The 26970-nt window shown below is 44.3% G+C and overlaps 1 protein-coding gene across 3 annotated transcripts in view; it reads right to left on the bottom strand.

The window, feature by feature from the left end:
* Nucleotides 1–18411, bottom strand: part of SMOC1 (SPARC related modular calcium binding 1) — a 155615-nt gene extending 137204 nt beyond the window's left edge. For all 3 annotated transcript variants that reach the window (XM_081229104.1, XM_081229105.1, XM_081229106.1), the window contains exon 1: nucleotides 18069–18411. In XM_081229104.1, coding sequence (XP_081085230.1) covers nucleotides 18069–18167 — 99 coding nt within the window. In that variant the 5' untranslated portion in view covers nucleotides 18168–18411. The remainder of the gene's footprint in view (nucleotides 1–18068) is intronic.
* Between the last annotated feature and the right edge of the window lie 8559 nt (nucleotides 18412–26970).

Genomic DNA, 26970 nt, shown 5'->3' with positions numbered 1-26970 from the left:
GCGTTGAGAGAAAAAAAAATCAACCTAGAATTCTGTATCCTACAAAATTATCCTTCAAAACTGAAGAAGTAGACTTTCTCAGACAAAAACTGAGGGAATTTGTTGCCTCATAAGAAATGATAAAAGAAGGTCTTCAGAGAGAAAGAAGATTACTTAAGTCAGAAACTGGGATCTACATAAAGAAAGGAGTAGCATTAAAGAGGTAATAAAAATTTTTATTTTTCTTATTCTTATTTGATCTAACAGATAACAATTTGTTCAAAATAATAATAGCAACAATGTATTCAATGATGATAGCTTATGTATAAGTGAAATGAATGACAGCAATGATACAAGGGACAGGAGGGAGGAATTAGGAATACTTTGTTATTATATAAGGTACTTGCACCACCCATGAAGCAGTATGGTGTTATTTGAAAGTGGACTTAAATTACTTGTAAACGTATATTGCAAATTCTAGTGCACCTACAAAAAAAGTTTAAAAAAAAAAATATATATATATATATATACAGACACAGAGAGAGAGAGAGAGTTGATATTCTAAGAAAGGAGAGAAAATGAAATCATGTAAAATGCTCAATTAAAAACACAAGAGCAGAAAAAAAAGTGGAAGACAAAAATAGGAACAAGGACCATGAACAACAAATAGAAAACAGTAGCAAATATGGGAGATATTAATTCAAAGGTATCAATAATCACTTTAAATGTCAATGGTCTAATTACAGCAATTAAAAGTATTTAGATGGGGCTTCCCTGGAGGTGCAGTGGTTGAGAGTCCACCTTCCGATGCAGGGGACACGGGTTTGTGCCCCAGTTCGGGAAGATCCCACATGCCGCGGAGCGGCTGGGCCCATGGGCCATGGCCGCTGAGCCTGCGTGTCTGGAGCCTGTGTTCCGCAACGGGAGAGGCCACAACAGTGAGAGGCCCGCGTAACGCGAAAAAAATAGTATTTAGATGGAAAAAGTGGGTGTGGTTGGCACAAGCCGACCTATCTGGAAATAGCCCTCCAGGAAGTCATGCTAACAGCGAGGATTTTTATTTCTGAAATGCTCTAAAAGCAGCCTGGAGATCAGATGCAGGCCCACCCACAGGCTCTGATGGGACTGGCTTTCCAACTCCAGGTAAGGGAAAGCTAGGCATCCAGTGAGCACAGGAGGAGGCCTAGAAAAACCAGGCGCTGCTCCTCTAGCTCCATGGAATTTGCCTGGGGACCGGATCTGGGCACGTACTGGGCAGTCACTGGGCAGCCTGATCCTTTTGACCCTGAGCTCAGAAATAATGAGGAGGGCACATCAGCAGGCACCTCTTACCAGCAACCTACCATGCCAGGAAAGAAAGAAAATGAAAGAAGACTTCAGGAAGGAGACAGTGTACAGTTGTCTGGAGAAGACACGGCCACATGGCAAATGGAGGAAGATCTCGCCAAAGAGCATCTTTCCTCCACACGTTTCCATGAGGGGGTCCTCCTGACCTCATGGAAAAGGCATAAGAGGAGGGAGATATTTGATTTATTGCACACAAAAAACTAGCTTTGTTTTAAACAAAAGGAAACAGAACCACAAATTAGACATCTTCCACATACTGATGAGCTTTTTAGCTTTAATTCCAAGGGGGAAAACTATAGGGAAGAAACGTTTGGTTCTCATATGAGTCATCTTTCTTGTTACCTCTGTTCTTTTTATGAATAGTTAACATTTACTGAGCCTCCTGCCATTACTTCATTTAAGCTCCACAATGGCCCAGTGAAGTACATAATATCTTCAAATTACAGATAAAGAAGCTGAAGCTTAGAGGTTAGTTAATTTGCCCAAGGTCACAACAGGTAGAAAGCAGCAGAGCCAGTAGAAAGTAGCTTAATCTTACGTCTCTTTGGCCCCCAAACCACTACTCTGCACTGGCTCTGGATGGGCAAGAAAGCCTCGAATGGTAACAGCTCAGACTTCTCCCGTCACCCAACAGTGAGACAGGAGGTGCATTTCATTCTCCAGGTAAATGCAGATTTAATGAAAGAAAAGATACAAACTGCGAATCAGCAACAGATGTGGGCCCAGTCTTTTTCTAAGCCTCTCCCTTGACGGGAGAAGAAAGTACAGTAACACACCACTAGGAGAGGGCATGTGATCCTCAAAGCAAAGGAAAAGATGAGAAGGATGGAAATGCTGCATCTTGTCCTCTATGCAGCTCCGGACTTCAGGCTGCCTGGGCCAGTGCAGATGTGAATCTGCCCCAAGAGGCAGGGAAAAACCATCCACAGAAGGAGAGTCCTGGACATTTTCAGATGCTCTTCAACAAACATAAAGGGTTTCCATTTCAACCCTCAAATTGAGTATTGATTTTAAAAGGTCTCCCAGGAAAATATTGTGCCAACCAAAATACACATTCCCTGTGCTCTAGACCACTTGCCATTTAATTTGGGCACGTCTGCACTGATTGCATTGCTATTGACAGCATGGAGAGTCTTACACCAAGATCTACCTTCACTTCAAACTGTATCTATCGCGGGTTACTTGCTCTATTTGCTCAGCTGCACATTTCTTAACTGAAACCTTCAGAATTTGCAGAAACCGGAATCCATGTCTTTTAGGGGCTGAGAAACCAGAACCCTATGAAATGGAAGGTATAATAACATGGATGGTGAAGATTCTGCATGTCCTGAGTTTTTTGGCCACATGTTCCAACCACTGTACATTGGTGAGTTGGCCAAAGGCACCTCAGAAATATAATCCTCTCCTCAAATTTAGGCTATTTCCTCCCCTTGGCCAGACTTTTGCCACTTTCCCAAGTTCTCCAGGACATCTTTGAATGGAAAAGTCAGGGACAGAGGAATGGAGAGTGGAGATCTGGGTTCTGGCTCCGGCTCTGCCACCAGTCAGCTGCGTGGACTCAGGACAGTCCCTACTTCATGTAAAATGAAGGACCCCTGAGATTCCTTCCAATTATGGGACTATGTAGTCATGTTCTCTTCATGTTGGGGGCCCTCTGGAATCATCTTCATTCGGCCAATTCTACTCTGAAAGTATCCAAACTTTTCCTACGTTCCCATTTTCTTATCAGCTCCTAACCTTGGGATGTCTGCACTGGTGGTCACCTTGGAGGTCACTTATTCTTCCTGTAATGATGAGGGAGCTGGTCACACAGTAACAGGAGATCTCCCTCTCTGGGCTCTGACCATGAATGTCGGCACACTTCTCACCACACGTCCCACCCACCACTCTGCTGGGCTACGAATGTGACAAATCCCCAGATGGATACTCTGCTTGTTGCCCCAGCATCCTTTCCACCCTTCCACCTTATACAGCCATGTGGTCAGGAGGAGGTAGGAAAAATAACCTGACTGCCAGCTCCAGAAATGGGTATCTTCTTTCCTACCCTACACAGAGATCTGTCTAAGGAATCTAGGCCTACGTCACTCACAGCATGGCACGCTCCTGGCCAAAGGGGTTGGTTAAAAGTGGGCATTTGATGCCCATCGACAGACGAATGGATAAAGATGATGTGGTACATATATACAGTGGAATATTACTTAGCCATAACAAGGAACGAAATTGGGTCATTTGTAGAGATGTGAATGGATCTAGAGACTGTCATACAGAGTGAAGTAAGTCAGAAAGAGAAAAATAAATATCATATAATAACGCATATATGTGGAATCTAGAAAAATAATACAGATGAACCAGTTTGGAAGGCAGGAATAGATACAGAGATGTAAAGAACAAATGTATGGACACCAACAGGGGAAAGCAGGGGGTGTGATGGTGGTGGTGGTGGAATGAATTGGGAGATTAGGACTGACATATATACACTAATATGTATAAAATAGATAAGTAATAAGAACGTGCTGTATTAAAAAAAAAAAAAAGTAAACCCGGTGGAGAAGGACTTATATATTTTTTGATGCAACCACTCTTATTAGAACTTAAAAAAATCAGCTGAGCATTATAGCACCATTATCCTCTGCAGATAGTTATTTGAAATAAAAAATTAATTTATTACTTAATATTATGATGCAAAAATAGTGATAGAACTAGAAGCATTCATAATTAATCATGAACACTTAAAAAATAAAACATAACAATTCTAAACAAACCAAAAAATGGGCATTTGATTCAACTTAGATCAATAAGCTAAGAGCCAAAGTTTTCTGAGAGTATCTAGGAAAGGGTGACTGGAAACCAATTCTCTCTTCCCTCCCCTAGAAAGTGTGATGTTTGGATATGAAGCGTGGAACCACTGCAGCAATTCTGCCACCAGGAAAAGCTTCAGATTAAACAGACACCACAAAAAGGCGGAGGGAAGAGACATAAATGCACTGAGTGTTTGATAACACCGTTAAGTCACCAAATCAAACCAATCTTGAAACCTGCTGTGTATCTGTACCTTCTATTACTTGTGCCAGTGAATCCCCTTCATTGGATAAGCCAGTTCGAAACATGGTATCTGTTTCTTACAAGATAAATTCCCAACTAATGTGTACGTACCAAAGATCACACACAAAGCTGATCTACAGTTACACTTCAAAGGCCTCCCGATTAGCACCAGAGAGTAAAACCAGCTCCCTCAGGCTCTTACGACTTCCCCCAGAAACCAAGGAGACTCCCTTCCTAGGCCACCAACCAAGAATTCAGGCGGAGTTTCTCTCACAGTGCTGGGGTCACATGCAGCCTCCCCACTGGGAGGCCACTGCTGAGAAGGGAACATTGGCCCCCAGGCCCCCTTCCTCTGTACCCCTCCATGCCAACACAGAGACGGAAAGACGGCAATGCCGCACAAAAGGTAGAAGTGCTTTTCAGTATCACCTATTACTTGTTTAAAAATCAGTGACAGGGCTTCCCTGGTGGCGCAGTGGTTGAGAGTCCACCTGCCGATGCAGGGGACAGGGGTTCGTGCCCCGGTCCAGGAGGATCCCACATGCCACAGAGCGGCTGGGCCTGTGAGCCATGGCCGCTGAGCCTGCGCGTCCGGAGCCTGTGCTCCGCAACGGGAGAGGCCACAACAGTGAGAGGCCCGCATACCGCGCGCAAAAAAAAAAAAAAAAAAAGTTCAGTGACAACACGTAACAAATTAATGGGTCCCAAAATGAGCATCACTGGGTGCTAATATCACAGATGTTATGTGCCTCCTGATGGAATCCACACCAACTGCCATGAAACATATTTGCCCGAAAAAATATCAAATCTACATCTGATCAAGCCTCTGGATCTCACTGTCATTTTCCAGGAAATATAAAGGATACAGGAACATGTTACATAACTCTATGGAAATGTAATCAGCAAAAGGTAGTGTGGAAAACCCTAGAACACCTGTTTATTCAACAAATAAATTACAAAGTTAAAAAGAGGTAGAGAGGAAACTAGTGGATTAAAAGAGGATTAAGATACAGAGAAGCCAACATGTGGACCTTAATTGGATCTTGATTTGAGACATAATCAGGGAGATTTGAACGTTGATTGAATTCTACGTTGTAATCTCTATATTAAGGGATGGTTGTTAATATTCTTTGGTTGTGATGTGGTTTTGTGGTTAGGTGTTTTTTGATGTCTTTTTCTTTTAGAGATATGTATGAAAATATTTATGGATGATAAGATATAATGTCTGAACTTGCTTCAGAATAATATGATAGAGGACTAGAGGATGGGTGGAAGAATCGAGCTGTTGTTGGAACTGTGTGAGGGTTCCATAAGAATTCACTAATGCTAGTCCCTGCTTTTTTGTATATAGTTGGAAGTTCTCATAACAAAGTTCTTTTTAATGAATGGAAAGGACCCAAAGATGAAGGAGAGTCTAAGCTCTTTGCCAAAGTCCTAGTGTCATTTCCAAGAAAGCCTGTTTACTCAAAGTAACACTTTCTATATAAATTTCCCCAAGTAATTACCTTGACAGAATACTTTTGGTTGACACATCTTCTCTCCAAATTTTACTGAGAATTTCTGAAACACAGGACAAGCACTCCTTCCACAGGGTTACATTAAGAAGTTTAATTCACAGAAAATACTATATAAATTCATATCAAACATTAAATCAATGTTTGACCTGTGTATTGTATTTGCTGCTGCTTGTGCAATCTGAGCCTTCATAAACTTATTCACCTTAATTTCCATAATCTTAGCAGGGAGAGACCTTTCTCATCCTGACACCAAAGACAGAAACCATGACAGATTAGTTACACGAAGATGTAAAATTTAGAAGACTGAAACCAGTGTCTTTTCATAATGAAAGGCATTTGCCAGACATGACAGCAAAACAGATTAATATCTTAGTATTAAAAAAAAAGAAGGGCTTCCCTGGTGGCGCAGTGGTTGAGAGTCCGCCTGCCGATGCAGGGGACACGGGTTCGTGCCCCGGTCCGGGAAGATCCCACGTGCCGCGGAGCGGCTGGGCCCGTGAGCCATGGCCGCTGAGCCTGCGCGTCCGGAGCCTGTGCTCCGCAACGGGAGAGGCCACAACAGTGAGAGGCCCACGTACCGCAAGAACAAACAAACAAACAAACAAAAACTTTGTTGTGATCTATCCAAATGCATTTTTATCTTTTATGGAAAATTTTATGATGTATTATGTAACAGATACAAAAAGGAATTTAAATATCTGTGTACTCACCTTCCATTTTAAAAACATAAAACATTACCAACCAATGTTTCTCTCCCTCCTGCCCTCGCACCCTAGGTAACCACTATAACCTGAGCTTCAGAGTTATCATTGCCCTCAATTTTCATACATTTTTTACATATGTTTGCACCCCTAAATAAAATACATATAGTTGTCACATGCTTTCATCCTTCATATAAATAGCAGCATAACATATGTATTCTACAATTTGCCTTTTTTCACCCTGCATTTTGATTGTGAAATTGATCCATAATAATGAGTGGTGCTTTATATTAGTCAGTTTCAGCACTGTGTAATATTCCATTATTTGAATATACCAAAATTTCTATTTCTTGTCTCCTGTTGATGGACAGTTAGCTGGTTTACAATGTTTGCTACTACCAAAAATTGCTGCTGTGAACATCCTTAAACATGTCTCTTAGTATAAATTTCAGCGCGTTTCTCTAGGGTATATGTCGGAGTGGAATTACAAGCTCAAAGAGTGTGTGCAACTTCAACTGTAATTCTACAAAGTGATTGGACTAATTTATATTCCCACCAGCACCAATAAATGCATTTTTTACAGTTACATCCTGCTGAGGTTAATTGAAAACTCTCCTTTAAAGCAGACTGAGTTCAAAGCATGCAGAATTGAGTCAGAGGCCTGGTACTAATAGTTACTAACCCTAAAAATCAACCCAACATGAACACAAGCTGTCTGTGTCTGATGTAGATAGGGATTGGGCTGGATTGAGACAGCTTTGGGGATTTCTTTAAATCATGCATGTTTTGGTTTTTTTTGTTTGTTTAGTTGTTTGCGGTACACAGGCCTCTCACTGTTGTGGCCTCCCGTTACGGAGCACAGGCTCTGGACGCGCAGGCTCAGCAGCCATGGCTCATGGGCCCAGCCGCTCCACGGCTTGTGGGATCCTCCTGGACCGGGGCACGAACCTGTGCCCCCTGCATCAGCAGGCGGACTCTCTACCACTGCGCCACCAGGGAAGCCCCTAAATCATGCATGTTTTAATCTTCATTATTTTCCTCTAAGATTAAAATATGCTCATTGTAAACAAAATTATTTTAATAATTACTAAGATGCATCGCATAGAAATGGAATATCCCCCGATGACCACCATTAACAGCATGACATATAATCCACACAATTTTTCTATACATAAGCCAACGTTTATTTTTTGAATTTTATTTTATTTATTTTTTTATACAGCAGGTTCTTATCAGTCATCAGTTTTTTTTATTCAAACAGAAAGTCACAAAAATTATAATCATCCTCATCAGTTCACTCAGTCCCATGTAATTAATTTTTTTTCATCTTGATCTTTTGTTAGCACTTTTATGAATTCATCAGTTTTCCATCAGAGTTCTGAAAATGCTTATTCATTCAGTTCAGCAGTATAGTCAGTTACCAGAAACCTGTACTTGTCAGAGTCTTTTCCATGAATTCCTTGAAGATGAAACCCTTTTATAGGAACATTTTTGCAAAAGCATCAGAGTACACCCAGAACTGTCTGTAAATGACAAAAGACTTAAAAATGACCACGGTTTAAGATTTGATGAAAGTTCATAATAATGCAATTGACAAGAAATTTAGTTATTTCTGAGACATACATTTTAAAATAATAACTAGAATTATGACTTATAACATTATACCAGAACATATAAGATTTTTAGGAATTTCATGTAAGATCTGAAACTTTTATATTAACATATTTCCATACAAGTAACCCAAAGAAAGTTTAGAATTAGGTTTTTTAAATTTTTTAATTTAATTTTATTTATTTTTTTATACAGCAGGTTCTTATTAGTCATCAATTTTATACACATCGGTGTATACATGTCAATCCCAATCACCCAACTCATCACACCACCACCTCCAACCCCCCGCCACTTCCCCCCCTTGGTGTCCATACGTTTGTTCTCTACATCTGCGTCTCAATTTCTGCCCTGCAAACTGGTTCATCTGTACCATTTTTCTAGGTTCCACATATATGCGTTAATATACAATATTTGTTTTTCTCTTTCTGACTTACTTCACTCTGTATGACAGTCTCTAGATCCATCCACGTCTCAACAAATGACCCAATTTTGTTCCTTTTTATGGCTGAGTAATATTCCACTGTATATATGTACCACATCTTCTTTATCCATTTGTCTGTCGATGGGCATTTAGGTTGCTTCCATGACCTGGCTATTGTAAATAGTGCTGCAGTGAACATTGGGGTGCATGTGTCTTTTTGAATTATGGGTTTCTCTGGGTATATGCCCAGTAGTGGGATTGCTGGATCACATGGTAATTCTATTTTTAGTTTTTTAAGGAACCTCCATACAGTTCTCCAGAGTGGCTGTATCAATTTACATTCCCACCAAGAGTGCAAGAGGGTTCCCTTTTCTCCACACCCTCTCCAGCATTTGTTGTTTGTAGATTTTCTGATGATGCCCATTCTAACTGGTAGGAGGTGATACCTCATTGTGGTTTTGATTTGCATTTCTCTAATAATTAGTGATGTTGAGCAGCTTTTCATGTGCTTCTTGGCCATCTGTATGTCTTCTTTGGAGAAATGTCTATTTAGGTCTTCTGCCCATTTTTTGATTGGGTTGTTTTTTTTTTTAATATTGAGCTGCATGTGCTGTTTATATATTTTGGAGATTAATCCTTTGTCCATTGATTCGTTTGCAAATATTTTCTCCCATTCTGAGGGTTGTCTTTTTGTCTTGTTTATGGTTTCCTTTGCTGTGCAAAAACTTTTAAGTTTCATTAGGTCCCATTTGTTTATTTTTGTGTTTATTACCATTACTCTAGGAGGTGGATCAAAAAAGATCTTGATGTGATGTCAAAGAGTGTTCTTCCTATGTTTTCCTCTAAGAGTTTTATAGTGTTTGGTCTTACATTTAGGTCTTTCATCCATTTTGAGTTTATTTTTGTGTATGGTGTTAGGGAGTGTTCTAATTTCATTCTTTTACATGTAGCTGTGCAGTTTTCCCAGCACCACTTATTGAAGAGACTGTCTTTTCTCCATTGTATATCCTTGCCTCCTTTGTCATAGATTCGTTGACCATGGGTTTATCTCTGGGCTTTCTATCTTGTTCCATTGATCTACGTTTCTGTTTTTGTGCCAGTACCATATTGTCTTGATTACTGTAGCTTTGTAGTATAGTCTGAAGTCAGGGAGTCTGATTCCTCCAGCTCCGTTTTTTTCCCTCAAGACTGCTTTGGCTATTTGGGGTCTTTTGTGTCTCCATACAAATTTTAAGAATTTTTGTTCTAGTTCCGTAAAAAATCATAAGCCAACTTTTCTTTTTTTTTTGCACAAAGGGGATTATGTATTTTGGGTTGCATTTTACTTCTTTTTACTGTGTAATATTTCTTTATGAGGAAAGAAATAATCTACTTTTACCAAAAATTCTGTTATTCAATAAATATTTACTAAGCACCTGTTCTTGAACAGGATGGAGTCTATAAAGAAAATTAAGCAACACCACCATTGCAAGACTCCCATGCTAAAATGAAAGAAACTCATAGACGAAGGTCATAATAATGGCCCCCACTTATCAAGCACCCTCTATGAGCCAGGCACTGTATCAGACCCTTAATGAATGTGGTAGGCAAAATAATGGCCCCCCAAAAGATGCCCATGTCCTAATCCTAATAGTGCTGTAGCACTATTAGGATTAGGACATGGGCATCTTTTGGGGGGCCATTATTTTGCCTACCACATTCATTAAGGGTCTGATACAAGGAGGAATTAAGCTTGCTAATCGGCTGACCTTAAAATAAGGAGAACAGTCTGGGCTCTCCTGGTGGCCCAAGTGTCAGAAATCACAAGGTCCTTAAGTGGAGAAGAGGGAAGCAGAAGAATCAGAACCAGAGAGATGGCAGCATGAAAAAGACCTGACCAGCTATTGCTGGCTTTGAAGGTGAACAGGGGCTACAAGGCAAGGCATGCAGGCCGTTTCTAGAAGCTGGAAAAGGCACGAAAATGGATTCTCCCCTGGAGCCTCCAGAAGGGAACTCAGCTCTGCTGATTATTTAACCCAGTGAGACCTGTCTCAGACTTCAGACCTCCAAAAATTTGTGTTGCTTAAGCCACTAGGTTTGTACTATGTGTTACAACAGGAATAGGTATAGGAGTAGGAATTGGAATAGGAAGCTAAGACTTCCCACTTCATCCTCCCTCCACCCTGGAACATAGATGCTATGCCTTCCATTGGACAAACTAGGGAACCGAGGACCCAACAGTTTAAGTTATTAGCCCAGGCTCACAGTGGCAGAGCCAGACTCAAACTTGGGTCTGTCTACCTCCGAAGCCTGTGCTGAGGCTGCCCCACTACCCTCCCTCTATGGTCAGCTAGAATACAGGGCAGATGGGGACACGCACTGCCCTAGGGGTAAGCAAAGCACAGTGGGTGAGAGAACCCTTCCTGGGGCGAGGCTGGGAGGACGGTGTGGAGGCTTTTGAATGATGAGCGGGATTCGGACAGACAGAGATGAGGAGGGAAGGAGAGGTCAGGAAATGCAATGTGGTTCAGTGCAACCAAAGTCTGGGGCACATGAGGGTGGGGATATATAGTGAGAGGTAAGGTTGGGCACCTCGGTGAGAGACCAACACTGTCCAGTATGACAGCCACTAGCTACACGTGGCTATTAACATTTACCGTTAATTGAAATCAAATTAAGTTTAAAAGTCCGTTCCTCAGTTTTACTTACCACATTTAAAATTCAATAGCAAAAAACCCCACAAAAACAAACAAACCCACAAAAAACCCTTCAATAGCCACGTGTGTCTAATATTGGACAGTGCAGATGTGGAACATTTCCATCCTAGCAAAAAGGTCTATCGGACAGCACCACTGACAAAGGGGAGTCGTTGGAGTCATTGTTTTTGAGCCAGTCAGGGGCACTGTGCACCTGAAAGCAGGCTCAATTTCCTTTTATAACACTGCCCACCTCACCCTCTTATGTGTTACTGCTTTTGTGTCCTCTCCCCTGGGGCTTTGCAGAATTTTTCAAGAAGAGATGCATGATAAACATGCCCCCCAAATATTTTTAACTTCCAGCGCTGTCTTAGAGATGCTATCTAGTCCTAAAAATGAAGCACTCTGGGAAGTGGGTCCAGTTTTTCTCCACTGCCAATACTTTAAAACAAACAAACAAACAAAACAACATTTGGCCCTTATCTAGCGGAATCAGATCAATGCTGCAGTGAGAAATGGTTTTTAAGGGGAAGGGACACAGTCGCTCACATTTGCAGAGTATTTGTCAGGTTTCAAAGCACCTGACACATTATCTCCCAGAACCTGGCTCCATCCTGGTCCTCCGTGATGGTGGCAGGGGCTCTTCTGAGACTCCAGCTCTCCTGAGTGGCCTTTCCTGCTTTGTAGAGGCTGCCCTGCTTTGGCTCCAGAAAAAGGAGGCCAAAATCAATCAAGGCAATGGCGGGGAAGTACACAGAGCTCCACACCTAATGTGCTTAGATGTCTGCCAAAGGTAAGATTAATCTGTGATCTAGCAATTGAGTTTAGAATGACGTCAGGTGCAGAAGGAAATCCAATTAATTGCTATACTGACCTATGTCGCTTTGGCGTCTCTGTGAGGCCGTTGGGCGTGTCGGTGGAGATCCAGTTCTCCTATACCCTCAGTGACTCAGGGCTCCTACACGGCACATATGTACAATGCTAACCCTGTTTGGCACGCCTCACAAGCAGCTCCGATCGATTTCCCATCCGCAGCTTAACCCTTGTCCTCTCCCAAACTGCTCCGCGGTGACAAGCTCAGGAGGAAGGGGCCCTCCACATGGACATACCCACCACCCCCCCAGCAATGCCAGGAACTTGGCTGCTTAAACAATAGATCTCTATGTGGTCGGGAGAGAAAGGGTGCCCTGTACCTGTTAAGCAGGGCCATGCTCCCCTCCCCAGCCTCTGCCAAGGCAGGCGAGGGAGGAGGTTGGAATGAAGGCAGGGATCAGCCCGAAACACGCCTCCCCCACCCACCCTGGCAAATAAGGCTTCTGGCCCAAGCGTCAGCTGGTGAACTTTTCTACTCTGCAGGGCTGGGGACTCAGATGTACAGGGTTGATCCCCCTGAGCAAGGGAGAGAGAAGACTGCCTACCGCGGGCTCAGCTTTACAAATGAGCTCATGGGCCAGCTGATGTAGCTATTTACGCCGGAGCCTGGGCCGGCTCTGGGTATAACCCAGCGGTCCCCAACCTTTTTGGGACCAGGGACCGGTTTCGTGGAAGACAATTTTTCCACGGACGGATGGGGGGCGGGGATGGGTCAGGCGGTAAGGCGAGCGATGGGGCGCAATGGGGAATGGCAGATAAGCGTCACTCGCTCACTCGCCGCTCACCTCCTGCTGTGAGGCCAGGTTCCTAACAGGCCACGGACCGCTACCAGTCCTCCTCCGCCCGGGGGGGGGGGGGGGGGGTTGGGGCCCCTTTTCTAACCAGCCAAGAATTCAAAGAAAAACCAATCATCACTGCCCAACGTCGTATTTTCTAAGATGCACATCTGGAAAGGGGGAGAAGGGAGGAGAGGAGGCAAGAAAGGAGTCTCTCCAAAGGGAATTTGTGTTTGCCTGACCTCAGGTGCAAAGGATGGAATGAAACATAAGCTTTGGTTCGTGACACACTCAACATTGGTCTAAGCAGGAGCCACTCTTATTTTTTATTAAATAAGCTATTGATCTTTACCAATGGACAAATACTTTCAAACTCACCCCCCGCAAAAAAAAAAAAAGGTAAAGTATTGATACTAACTTACACTAACCATATGATTTTCCTGGCCAATCCATCCCTCTGCTTCACCCTAACCTCCCCCGATCCTGTGTACCTTGTTTTTCTTTTCATATAGTTTTCTTGCAGCTACATGTATTCCTAAAAGTGTTTTTATTTAATTTTAGATATTTATAAATTTATAAAAGATGTCACGCTGCATCTTTCAGTGCATTTCTTTTACTTAATATCATATTACCCAGATGCGTCCATATTTTTGCATGTCACTGTTGTTCATTTGTTTTCACTGACTGTAATTCTCCATTGTGTGAATACATCACAATTTATTCATCTACCTTCCAACTGATGGGTATTTGGGCTCTTTCCAGGCTTGTGATAGTGTGAACACGGCTGCATATGTCTCCTTCTGGACATGAGTTTCTCTTGGGCTTATACACCTAGGAGTGGAATCCCTGGGCTGTAAGAAATGTGAATGTTCGGGGAATTTCCTGGTGGTCCAGTGGTTAAGACTCTGTGCTTTCTCTGCCAAGAGCTCAAGTTCGATCCCTGGTTGGGGAACTAAGATCCCACAAGCCAAGAGGGGCAGCCAAAAAAAAAAAAAAAATGTGAATGTTCAACTTTAGGAGATAATGAGATAATATCAAAGTGTTTTCCATTTGATTGAATTTCCTAGAGTTTCTAAGATGATTGTTTCCTCTTCCTGTCTTCCTCAGTTTTATTTCTTTAAATTTCACATGTCAGCTCTATCAAAATATTTAAATCAAATTCTTGGTCTAACATCTTGAGTAGTCCCTCAGCTAAAACCCCCATGTGGAAAAAAAAGGTTTCTGTCCTGAACACAGATAATAAGAAAGGCATCTCTGCAGACACAAGGACCCACCCTGGTCCAGACACTGAGACAGGTTAGTCAAATAGAAGGGAACTGTCTATAAGCTGCTTCACATTTGGCAAATGCAAGATTTTTTAAAAAGGGTTTAGGTGGAGCCAAAGCCTGTCCCCCCATCCAAGTCTGCTTGCTCAGTCTCTCCTCCCCCCACTTCCTATAACCACCCCACATGCTTATTTATAAACAAGGAACAAAAGCCTAAAATGGGGGAAAAAATAGTTTGTTAAGTAACCAATTTCACATTTAAATGAGAGCAGGGAGTCCAGCATGGACATCACAGTACAGTCGAATTCATTTCAATAAATATTTACAGAACACTTTGCAGTGTGACCAGCACGCTGACAAATAACATCTCTATTCTGCCCTCAAGAGGTTGTGAGCCTGTTCACTTAACAAGACAGAATTATGCATGGAGTGCCGAAGGGGCAAGTTAGAGCTGAGAAGATGAAGATCCTGGTCTGATCTCAAGATGCTCACTGTAGAAGCAAAAGCTGGAAGACAAGTGAAAGAGATACCGAAGTTGTACAAAGGTGAGAGTGATCGATTCTAACCAAAAGGCTGTTTTGCAGGAAAGTTCCCACAGAGTGATGCTAGAACTAGGTTTTAAAGGATGTACCAAGTATGTGAGAGGAGAGAGGACAGTTAAAGAATATAGCTAAAACAATTAAGAAATAAAATTTCTTAGACTTCTTGACCTTTTCTCCTATTTCTCAAACTTCTTAAATCTATTTCCTGCGTCCAGTCCTGCACCAAGAAGGTGGAACCTGTGAATCACTGTTAAACATGCATTATCTGCATTTATTTGCTCATTTCACAAGTGCCAGGCCCTGTGCTGAGCTCTGGGGATACACCGATGGACAAGACGGGCACGATTCCTGCCCTCACCCAGCTCCCAGTCTGCCGGGCAGACAGAGGTTTAGACAAAGACAGGCATTAGTCAGACTCCATCAGCCTGGCAGAGCCCCTCCCCCATTCAATCCTCCCCAGAAAGAGTTTCAGTAAAGTGTGCAGGATTAAAGAAATGGCTGTCTCCTCCATAATTAGAAGGCTCCTGACCAGCACCCCAGGTAGCCACGCGGCTGCTCAGAGCTGAGAGGCCAAGAAATCAGGTGCTTCCTACATAATAGCCTCCAATCTGATACTTGATAGCTGCTGGTTTCCAGAGTCAAACAAATGTCAGGCATTTTATGAAGGCAGGAAACAAATAAAGGGGCAAGGATTGGGGTCTAGGCCTCGGGGGAGCTCAATTAGTGAGCCAGATAAAGTTAAACCGAAAGGGCATGCTCTCGGTTTCCTAGAAAGCCAGCTGGAAAAGATGCCAATCTTTAAGCTTCTGTCACTCAAAAGATTAGCAGAAGAGACCCAGGGATGCCCAAGGGAATACTGCAAGAGCCAGATGTTTCTGCTTCTCCTATGACACTGCCATTCACGACCAGGGCCACATTTCTGAGGCCACCAAGAAGACAGAGAAGAGAACTGCAGTCTTCTGGAATAGGTTGAAACTCAAAGACATCACCCTTTAGTGATACAGACACCCAAAAATATCAGTAATGCTTTCTTACAGACTCGCCTGATGCCCATTTAACAGGAATGGCATGACTAGTTGGATGAACACTCCCTGCAGCTTCTTGGTGGTATGGAAAGCACACGACCTGCACATCCATATTAACTGGGATTGGGCTCCCACTGCTGTGGATGCACCATGAGTGTTTCAAGCAAGGCTTTTAGCCTCCCTAAGTCTCACTTGCAAAATGACACTAAAAAGACCCATCTTCTTGTTCTTATAAACATAAGTGATCATGGAAAGTGCCCAGCTCAAGAATTCATAAGTGGTGGCTTTCAATGGGGCCTATAAATGCATCAAGGTAATCACACGCTCAAGACAGTAGCTTCCTCTTGGTACTTTCTAAGTGTGTGTGTGTGTGCGTGTGTGTGTGTGTGTGTGTGTGTGTGTGTGTGAAAGAGAGAGGAAAGGAGAGAGAGAGAGAAAAAAAATGCAGCTGGGACACACAAGCCTATTTACAGTTCCTGTTTGTGTTCCACCATTTCTGTCAAATTAATAAACTAAAGAAGCTGGAGGGAAAACTAACCAATGTCTCTATTTTCCCCTGAAGTCCCTAGCTTTCCCCTAAGAGCTGCTTCCCCCAGATTCAGGAGGCATGGAAGGAGAGCCATATGGCTTGAGACGCTAGACCCGCCTGGCAGCAAATGAGCCCCCCACCATTTGTCTCCGGGCCTCTCATGTGGGCGGGCATCCAGATTTCAGTTGGGGTGCTCTGGTCTGCGTCTCTTGTCTTGACTGTTCCTAATTATTGAAGGGAACGCCGTGGCTCTCCTGACCTCAGAGTTTAAGAGCTGTGAGTCCTAATATCAAACCAAGCAGCTTCATTTAAAAGGCATGCTCATCTGCATCCATAAAAGTCACTCCTGGAGCCCTGACTTGCCCCAGCTTTGGGAATGCCTGCTGTCGAGGATTTATGACACGCCCTGGATCTAATCGGCCGCACTTTAACTGCTGCTGTTGCACATCTGGTCATAAAAGCAAGGGCCGGCCCAACATGGGGACAAACACTTTTCTTTCCTAAGTGGCTGCAAATCTGATCTCACAGTGATAGCTGGGCTCGGATGTAATCAGCCAGCATCTGGGCAGTCATTACGGCCCATCAAGCTTTGCAAGGCTTTTCACACACACACACACACACACACACACACACACACACACGACAGCTATAAAGATGACTCTCGTGGTAGCAAGAGCTATGAATAAAGAACCTGCAATCGGAACAGGTGGCAACAGGCTAGGCCGAACAATATCCAGGAAAGCATGAGTTGGTTAAGGAGCCCACCTGTTCACAAAGATCCCAGCTACTTACACATGGACTCTCCCACTGCCTGGCGGAGAGAAGCAGCTATCTCGATAGACAACTGCCCTGACATAAGTTAATCCTCGACCAGAGACTGTCTGGGTAAATTTGATCAAATGAACACCTAAGTGGTTTAAGAGGATACTTTTTAAGGCAGTGAAATCCTTCATTAGACCAATCGGGCGCATGGGAGCAATAATCTATCTAGCCCAGCAATGCACACAACGCTGTCGGTTCCAGGAGGTTTTAGAATGCCCTGAACAGCCTGTCCTGTGCACAGAATTGGCACGTTTCACATCGTTCAGGAACTCCAATCAGACCAAGGTTCAACAAGTAGTTCAACCTCCCGCGCCCGAACGCTGGGGGAAGAGACCCTTGAACAGTGCCAGCTCCTTCCTCTCCACCAGCTCTCCCCAGCCTCCACCTCTACCCCTCCTCCGCCGCTGTGCCTAGCGGGAGGGAGCATTAAAATTATCTGCTGTGGGTTTTACGAGCAGCGATCGCTTTTTAAAACAGCAACAACACAAGGTCCTTGTGTGGCTCTCGGGTAACCTAAAACCCTGGAGGCAGAGCTGCCCCCCACCGCCGCCTGCCAAGAGCACCAGCGCTCCGGGACCGCGAGCAGCATGAGGCACCTCGGAGGCGGAAAGCACCTCTAAGGGTCTTGGAGCAAAAGGCCCTGGGAGAAGAGACTGGGAGAGAGAACGCACCAGTGACAGCAGGGGAGGAGGGGAGGAGGGAGCGGGCGGAATCGGTGCTGCAAGAAAGAATGGGGGGGGGCGGGGGGAACAATGGGAGAAATTTTTATTTCAGCAACTTCGCCGAGAAGCCCGAGGGGGACTGGGTAGTAGGTGAGGAGGGGGACGAGGTCTGACGCCTCCCTTCCCCCTCTCCGCCACCTCCCCGACACACACCACCAGAAAGAGGGTCAGCGACCTGGGTCTCCTTCCGCAGGTGGGCGCGCGGCTGGGGGCGCACTTACCCTGGGGCCCGTGGTGCGGTGGCCGCGAGCCGGGGACAGCTGCACCAGCACGAGCAGCAAGTGGGGCGCGAGCAGGCGGGCGCAGCGCGCGGGCAGCATGGTGCCAGGCGGGCCGGGCAGCCGGCTGCGGGCAGGGTTGGCGGGCTCCACGGGGCGCACGGCCGCGCCGGCCTTCCTGCCTTCCTTCCCCCGGGGGACCCTGGCGACGGCGGGCCGCGGCGGTGCGGCGCGGGCTCGCGGAGGCTGCGGTCGGAGCGCGCGCTCATGAACCGCCCCGGAGGGGAGCTGAGCGCGAGCGTGTGCTCTGCGTGCGGTGCTCTCCGCTCGGCCGAGCCGCGGCGGCAGCAGGTTGGACGCCAGAGCTGGGCCATGGGAATTCCCGTTATAAACCCCCGGGAGGGGTGGGGCGGAGCCCGACGGCCCTGACTGACGGGCCGAGAGGCCCGTGGCAGCCGCCCCTCTGGCAGGTGAAAGCCAATGGGAGAGAGGAAAGAGGGGCGGCTCGCGGTCGTCCCCACTGAGGAACGATTCGGTGGCTTGGCCGAAGTGGGCTCCAGGAGAGAGCGGGATAAAGAGGAACTTTCTCTTGGCCCTTGGGTCTGGTGAAGCCTCCGAGAGCTCCAGCAGCCTGAACCTACCAGAATGCCCGCCCTGCTAATGATAACACCTTAAGCATGAACAGTTTTCCGCACGAGTACGTGACTTGTCACAACAGCCGGATGAAATAGGCAGGGAAAACACTCCTCGCCTCGTTTTTTCAGATGAGGGTACTAGGGCGCAGAGGGGTTCAGAAATCTGCCTCCTGGCTGCATCAACACCAAGAACAACTGGGAAGTCGCCAGGTCATCTGCACAGAGCGCTGGCTGTGACCGGGGTTGGGAGTGGGGATTAGGCGCAATCGCTGCTTGCAAACAAGCTTCCAGCGGGTGACACACTAAGTCCTACAGCGGCTGCCCCGGGAGCAGTGTCGAGAAGAGAGAGAAAGCACGTGCTGGGCATCTCCTTGCTGGGGAGGGCCCCTGTGGGTATGGGATGATGCCGACCCATGGCCCTGTGGTGGATCTGGGATTAGAACCCAAGCGTCCTGGCTCCCTGCCTGGAACTGGAGGGCCAACAGGCAGCCTCTCTGTGGCCTAAGGAGCCCTGGGAGGAGAGGTTAGAGGGGAGCTGGTTTCCTGGTGGGGGGATTGAGAGGAAAAAGCATTGGTAGGAGGGCTAGTCTGTGGGTGCAAAGACCCCAGAGATGGGTCAGAGGAGGGAGGGAGACCTCTCCTGAGTGCCCGTAGGATGTTGGAAGGCTCTGCCCAGGGCAGTCCCCAGGGGTTCATCTTGGGAATGGTCACAGACACATCACACCAGCTTCTCAACGGAAACAGGTGGTCCACTGCATTCAACCCAAGAGAACCATGGTTTACCTTCTTATGTGGAATACAGCCCTTAGTGTTTATTTTCATTGGTATGGACCACTCACTTCAAGGGGAGGGATACTTTTCTCCAGCCAGGCTGGAAGCAGTGCCAGAATTTAACTCCTCTCCCTGTGGACTTGAGAGGTCCAGACAAAGGTTAACTCCTTTCCCTTACTGCTTCCCTCCTGGATTGTATAAACAAGCTTCTCACCCAACTCCTGTACTCAGTTTTGCCCACTCCCCTTGTCTGCCATCCAGCCTCCACCAGGCAGCCAGTCATTCTAAAGAGCAAACCTGAATCACCACACTCTGCTTAAAAGGCTTCAACTTTCCCCAGCGCCCTCAGATCAGAAAGCCCTGACTGAATGCTGAAACAATAACAGAGTACTGGTTGTTCTCCAAACAAAAATGAAGAACTGCTCTAAGAGAATCTCCTGTCTTCCTCTGCTGGGAAATAGTGCAACAGTCTGACATGCTCTCTGGAGCCAGTCAGGATGGGTTCAAATCCTGGGTCTGCCACCTAGTGGTGTAACCTTGCATCGGTCACTTTACTTAATCTGGGGTCCAGTTTTCCTGTCTGTAAAATGGGGATAAAAATAGTGTCCACCTTATGAGTTGTTCTCAGGATTGAAGGAGATGGCGTATATAAAGCCCTTAGAATGACTAAGTTATAAATATCACCATCTGGCATATGAAGAGGGCAGGACAAATGCCTCATCTCATTTTATCCTCAGAACGATCCTGTGAAGTAGACAGAGAGATCCAACTTTACAGGTAAGTAAACAGATACTCCATGCGATTGGGACTTGCCTGGCCTCATTTGGCTGGTAAATGACAGGGAAGATTCAAGCCCAGGTTTTCAGAGTCTAATTCTGCCTCCATCATCTGATAATTGCAACATCCAGTTGCAAATGCTGTAGGGTTCAACAGTTCCTGTGTGCTTACTGGGAATTTTTTCAGTGGCCTGCAAGGGAGCTGAGATTCTTAGCGTCACTGAGCTTCAGGGAAAAGCAAGGGTCAGCCCTTCCAGCAAGGGTCAGCCCTTCCTGGAAACAGCCCTTATGATCTGGCATCCTGGGAATTTGCCCAGCTGGACTTGTCCATTTTGCCTGTGCCTTGTGAAGCACTTACATCAATTTCCCTGTGCCCGCCTAAGTGCCCCTCCACCAGGGGCTTGGAGGGATGAAAATGTCACTATCAGGCTCAGCAGTCTGACAGGTTTGTCCTGACTCTACCATGTGGCCACATGCACCCCCATCAAACTGGTCAACTTCTTTCTGTTGCTGGAATTATTGAGACATCTATTGGAGTAAGTAAATGCTTGAGATGCCCACCCCTCCCCCAGCATCTGGCAGCACAAAGCACCGAGGGAAAAGACACTGCAATAGTCCTTTCCATCCACAACACCAGAGGCTGCTTTCCAGCCAGAAAGCTTATTTCCAAGTAGTCGCTGGTCCAAAAGTCTACATTATTCTGGATTTCAACCATGTAGCTTAGTTTAAAATATGAGCAACTGCTTTCCAGTTACTTTGCTCAGCAAGTATTTTCTTTCCCTATGGTTGGCATGCGAGGCCTGCCGTAACCATGGCCATCATTCAAATGATGCATTTTCTTCTCTCAACTCCTCCCAAGCCCAGAGAAGGTTAGAAATTCCAGAGAACTACTAGTCCCAAAGAGTGTCTCTCTGCCAGGCTCAATCGTCTGATCCAAGCAAAAAGTGAAATTGACAAGTTCCTTCTTTCCCTGGAGGCCAAGCTTATGGTCCAAAAATAAATCTAGCTCTCCTGGCATCTGGTCTGTCCAGTTTCAGCCATGTTCCTTGTCCTGTGGGACTTCTGTTTGCAAGGGGATATTTCAGTGAAGAAAAATAATACTTTATATCCCATACTAAGGTCTGAGGGCCTCAAATATTTAGTACTAGCTAGGAACGCCCATTTCAATATGTTTTTGTATAGTCCAGGAGTCTTGTCTCATATTCAGAGTCGAATCTTTCTATTCATTTTAACAAGCATTTTGATGCATCTCCTTCTGTGCCCAGAACAATGCTCATTATTATGAGATCTTTGGATGTACACCCTGCCCTCTGAGAGGTTATAATCTAATTTAAGACACAGCAAACAGATACCTGGAGACTGTATTTAAGAACAAAGACTGCAGTGTGTTTTGGGGACTCAGAAAGCAGGGACCCACTATAAACCTAATGGGCAGGGAAGGTTTCAGGAAGGTAGGTCTTTAATAGTGCTTTGGAAAAAAGTGCTTCTATAATATAAACATACCTTGATTCATACTTGCTTCACTTGTGACACGACTACCGACAGAGAAAGGTGAGTGATGTCTAAGGTTCAGGACTCTTTTCAAATATACTACTGAGCTCAGAAGCCTGGGACATCAAGAATCCTGGGGTCTGTTTCTGAGTTTATGACAACTTGCTGTAACACCAACATTGGGCTGAGATAGTTATTATTAGTCCCATTATGCAGGTGAGATTGACCCACAGAAGTGAATCTTACCAAGGTCAGTCCTTACACTTTAAATATACAGGACAACTGATAGACAAACAAAAGTAAATATGTGAGGTGATGGATGTGTTAATTAACTCGTTGGGGGGAATCCTTTCATAATGTATACATATTATATTGTACACTTTAAATATCTTACAATTTTGTCAGTTATACCTCAATAAAGCTGAAAAAAATGTATATACATGACAAAAATAATTAGAATGACAAACAATTTAGAAGATTATTTATCTCTTTTGTACACAAACTCCCTTCAAAGTCTAGGATAGCGCTCTCTAACCTAGGCTCCTTCTAGTATCAGTCTGTCATTCTTAATAAGCAGCTTCTCCCTCATAGTCCAAGATGGCTGCTCAAGCTCTATCCATCACATCTGCTTTCCAGCCCACAGGGATGAAAAAGGGGAAAAGAATAGCATGCCCCTCTCTTTAAGGATAACTCCCAGCAGTCACATTTCACTATATCTCATTGGTTAGAACTTAGTGACATGACCACATCTAGCTACAAATAAGGCTAAAAAATTGTATTCTTGGGCTTCCCTGGTGGCGCAGTAGTTGAGGGTCCGCCTGCCGATGCAGGGCACATGGGTTTGTACCCCGGTCTGGGAGGATCCCACATGCCGCGGAGCGGCTAGGCCCGTGAGCCACGGCCACTGAGCCTGCGCGTCCGGAGCCTGTGCTCTGCAACGGGAGAGGCCACAGCAGTGAGAGGCCCGCGTACCGCAAAAAAAAATTTATTCTTAATTCAAGGTGGCCACATGTATCCAGATGAAAATCCGGGTTTATGTTACCAAGGAAGGAGAAAATCCTGGGGCCATCCTTGTTAACATAACATCATTAACATCCTCATCATTAACATATCTTGAGCTGCCAAGAGAAGGAACCATGGACAATGCAATGCAGTCCAGAGTGTTTAGTTGTGGCTTTCCTCTAGCTCTGCACATCTAGCTCCCTCATGCTCAAAGCATTAATAACCTTAGGGCCAGACATGCAGACTCTTGATGCCACAAAAATTTACTTCTGGTATTTCCCTCTCTTAGGCACCTTCAAGTGGGAGGATCTGAGAACATACTTGGATGAAGCTCAAGCCACGTAGTGCCAGGGGGGCAAGAAAGAAGCCCCCTGAAGAGACCAGCAGTCAATTAGGACCATCGGGAATAATGCCATCTTTGTGAAAATATTCTTGGCAGTGGTCTGTATTCTTCTGTTTCTGTTTCTTTCCCTCCCTCATCCACCTATAGGGAAATCTCTCTTTTCACCTGGTTACTTTTCTGTGACCTGGTTTCAAAATTACTAATAGACCAGTAACACAAAGACTTTAATACACACTCTTGCATTTACTCTACAAGGTAGGTACCATCATTTCCCCCGTTTTATTAATGAAGAATAATAAACGTGAGGCCCTAATAAACGTGAGAGGCCCGCGTACCGCAAAAAAAAAAAAAAGGCACGTAACTCAGTTTGGAGACTCAACTTCCCTGAGGTTGTGATGTTTAAGTTTAGATTTAAAGGATGTCTGGTTTAAGCTGTACAAAGATTGGGGGAGGGGAGCATGCTGGGCATAGCAAACAGCATGCGCAAAGGCACGGAGGCAGGAGAAAACATAGCAGTAAATTTTCAACTAACTTGGTCACTCTTATCCCTTTAACTCTCAGTATCCCAGGAAAGATAGTTACCACCACTCACCAACTGAGTCTGATGGACTCATTCTACGTTTTATATTTTTAAGTCATTTTACAAATAATTTACAGAGGTAGGAATAAAGGGATAGTGTATTAGCTATCTATTGCTATGTAACAACTTACCCCCGAAACTTAGTTTAAAACAACAAACATTATCTCATAGTTTCTATGGTCAGGAGTCTGGGAGGGACTCAGCTGGGTAGTTCTGGCTCAGGGTCTCTGAGGTCACAGCCAGGGCCAGCGTCATAAGCATGCAAGCTGGGCAGTCATAAAAAGTTCCACATTTAGCTTAATATTCTGTGGTTGCTGAATTTAAATTTATAATAATCTTTTAACAAGGAACTCCCATTTTCGTTTTACACTGGACCCCACCAATTATGTAGCTGGTTCTTGTTTCAGTCAACCTAGCAGCCAGGGTTACAGTCATCTAAGGCTGGAAGACCCACCTCCAAGTTCACTCCCACAGTTGTTAGCAGGCCTCAGTTCCTCACTGGCTATTGGCATGATACCTCCATTTTTCTCCACATGGGTCCTCACAGGATAGCTGGCTTCTCCCCGGAGCAAGAGAGAGAGCCCAAGATGGAAGCCACAGTCTTTGATAACCTAATCTCCGGAGTGCCATACCATCACTTCTGCCATATTCTATTGGTCACACAGACCAACCTGGTACAATGTGGAAGGGACTTTAGGGGTGTAAATACCAGGAGGGGGGGATCAGTGGGAGCCGTCTTGGAGACTGATGACCACAGAGAGTGAAAAAAAACTCCTTCAGAACTGTTAACAAGAATTTAAATATAATAAACCCAAAATTATACTCCATATTTTCCTAGTTTTGAAGGTAACATACCTGAAATAGACAACAAATTTTGACTGGAACCATCAAATGTCATGAATCTGGAACATATTCATCTTGTAAATACTGACTCCAGATTTCAAATGTATCTCTAATTGGTCTAGCTTATCATTCCTTATGGTTCTTCTGTCTGCATTTGCATCATCAAAACAGTACTTTTGAAAGTTTTGGTGGCTCATAATTTTGTTGAAGAGAGTATGGGCATCTTCTTTGCTCCATAATTGCAAAACATTTTCATTTCCAGGTTCATAAACATAATTTAAAATCTTCAATCCAATTAATATTTTCATTCCTACATCATCTATTTATTCTTTGCATAGACACCTGCCTTCAACATCTGTCCATTTAAAAAAACACTACAAGTAAATTTTGGTGCACAAAAATCTAGAAGATTAATGAATATCATCATACGTCTTTTTTTGCAAAATAGGAAGGTTCAGGCTCTTGTCATAAAATATTGTGTAATTAAGTCTATCTTGTTGAGTGAATAAATGGATGAAAGTATCATATTTCCTTTTTGTCCTTAAAATATATCCTTAATTCACTGATAATTGAGTTTGAGAAAAATCATCTAGGATATTATCATCTAAAGATTCATAGGCTAAGATTTCTCTTACATAATCAATTTCACTATCATTTCCTTATATTCTAGAATGCTACTGTTTCTTTGCATTCATCTTTTGATTTACATAATAATTTTGAAACCTCTTCCTCTATCAATTTTTTTCTTGTTGCCTGTATAAGTAGAAAATGAAAAGTCAGAATTTTCAGTTGCATCCAATGAAAGGTAAGTGCAGCCCACAAAGATGGTGTCTCCAGTCTTTTATATCTTCTTGGAAGATGATGTAATACTTTAGGCAGTGAATTAAGTAACCTGAAGGATGATAAAATACTGATGATTTATGACACTATTGCACTATTCTTCTAGGTAATTCCATCATTCTTCAGTTTTCGTATTTTTAGTCTTTTTCAGCATAGTTGGGAATAATTGATGAATAACGGTAAGATAAGTCCTAGGATGATAAAATAGCAAAATGTTTCACGACATAAGAAAAAATAAGATCACTAAGATCTCATAATGTATCTTACATTTATAAAAGAGTTCCCATGTACCCATATCATAATTGTAAGATAGAATGAGTTTTATTCTATCTTTTAAAAATAAGTTAATTTTATCTTTGTGTTTTGAAAGATATCTTAAAAAGAATAAAAGTCAAGAAAAGATACTTACAGGAAATGCTTTATAAAAGATACAAGTGCTTTAAGAAAATCAACAAAATTGGATCCAGTGGAACCTGGATGGTATTAATATAACTAACCCAGTAGATTTGGGAGAAGTGGCACCAGTGACAGGACCTGAAGCAGATACTATTCATGTCTGACCCACATCCCCTTGACTTCTGCACGAGGGTTTCCTTTGGCTATAGGTGCCAGCTCATCCTTTGTAGAGAGCAGCTGGAAGTGTCTGGAAGATAATAGCCACCCACCCACCCCCCAGGTGCAATCCTCAACCAATGGGGAACCAGAATTAGTGGGTAAATTCCCCAACTTCCTCACCACCCCCAGCAAGGTGTGTCCTTCTGAGGTGTGTTCCACAGTCTCTCAGGGGGCCCCCAACAGGATTAAGCCCCAGTTGCCCACAGCAGCAGCCCTCTCATTAATTAACCATTAATTGTCATTTTTCCTTTCCCTGTTGTACTTCCCCACTGCCTTACTGTGCTCCCTTGGATCACCTCCACATAAACTACTTGCACTGAAATTCCTTTAGAATCTGCCATTGGGGAGAAGCAAAAAAGAATATGCCATTTGGAGAATCTAAACCAAAACACAAGTTGAAACCGCATCACGATAAAGCAGCTGCAGCTCCAAAACTCAATCATAGGGCTCTTCTTGCTCTACCTGGAGGCCTCACGCAGAACAGAGCAGAGTGGGCTGATGCCAGCAAGCCAAACAGAGAGGAGACTAGTTAATGATGGTAGACTGCACTTTAGGAGAAAGAATGCTTTTAGAGGTCTTTAGAATAAGGAGCTGTCTAAAACCATCAGAAATGCTTTCTCCGTTTAACAAAAAGTTGGAATGGGCTCCCGGGGTGGCAGATGGACAGTCTGATCTCATTTAAGAAACTGCCTAGGGCAGTGGAATAGTCCTGAGGGTGGAGATGGAGGACTTGGATTCCAATCCAGGCCTCTCGGAATTCAATTGCCATCTCTACCAAAGAGGGAGCGTAAAGTCTTCACCAAGTTGCTGGGAGTAATAAATAAAATCATGCACTGTAGTAGAATGCTCTGTGGTTTTCATCTTCTTTAGCAATGTAATTTGCCAGCTAGCTTGGGGTGCAGGCAGCCACCTCAAAATAGATAGCCTCCAGTCCCCTTTAGTCATGTAAATGAAGGGTCAGTAGGCATCGGTGTCCTGGGAAAAAGAGAATAGCAAGCCCTCTTTTGTG

The sequence above is a fragment of the Mesoplodon bidens genome (assembly GCF_964165515.1).
Source record: "Mesoplodon bidens genome assembly, chromosome: 3".
Classification (NCBI taxonomy): Eukaryota; Metazoa; Chordata; class Mammalia; order Artiodactyla; family Ziphiidae; genus Mesoplodon; species Mesoplodon bidens.
The sequence above is the reverse complement of the archived record's forward strand: the minus strand, read 5'-3'. Positions and strand labels throughout refer to the sequence as shown.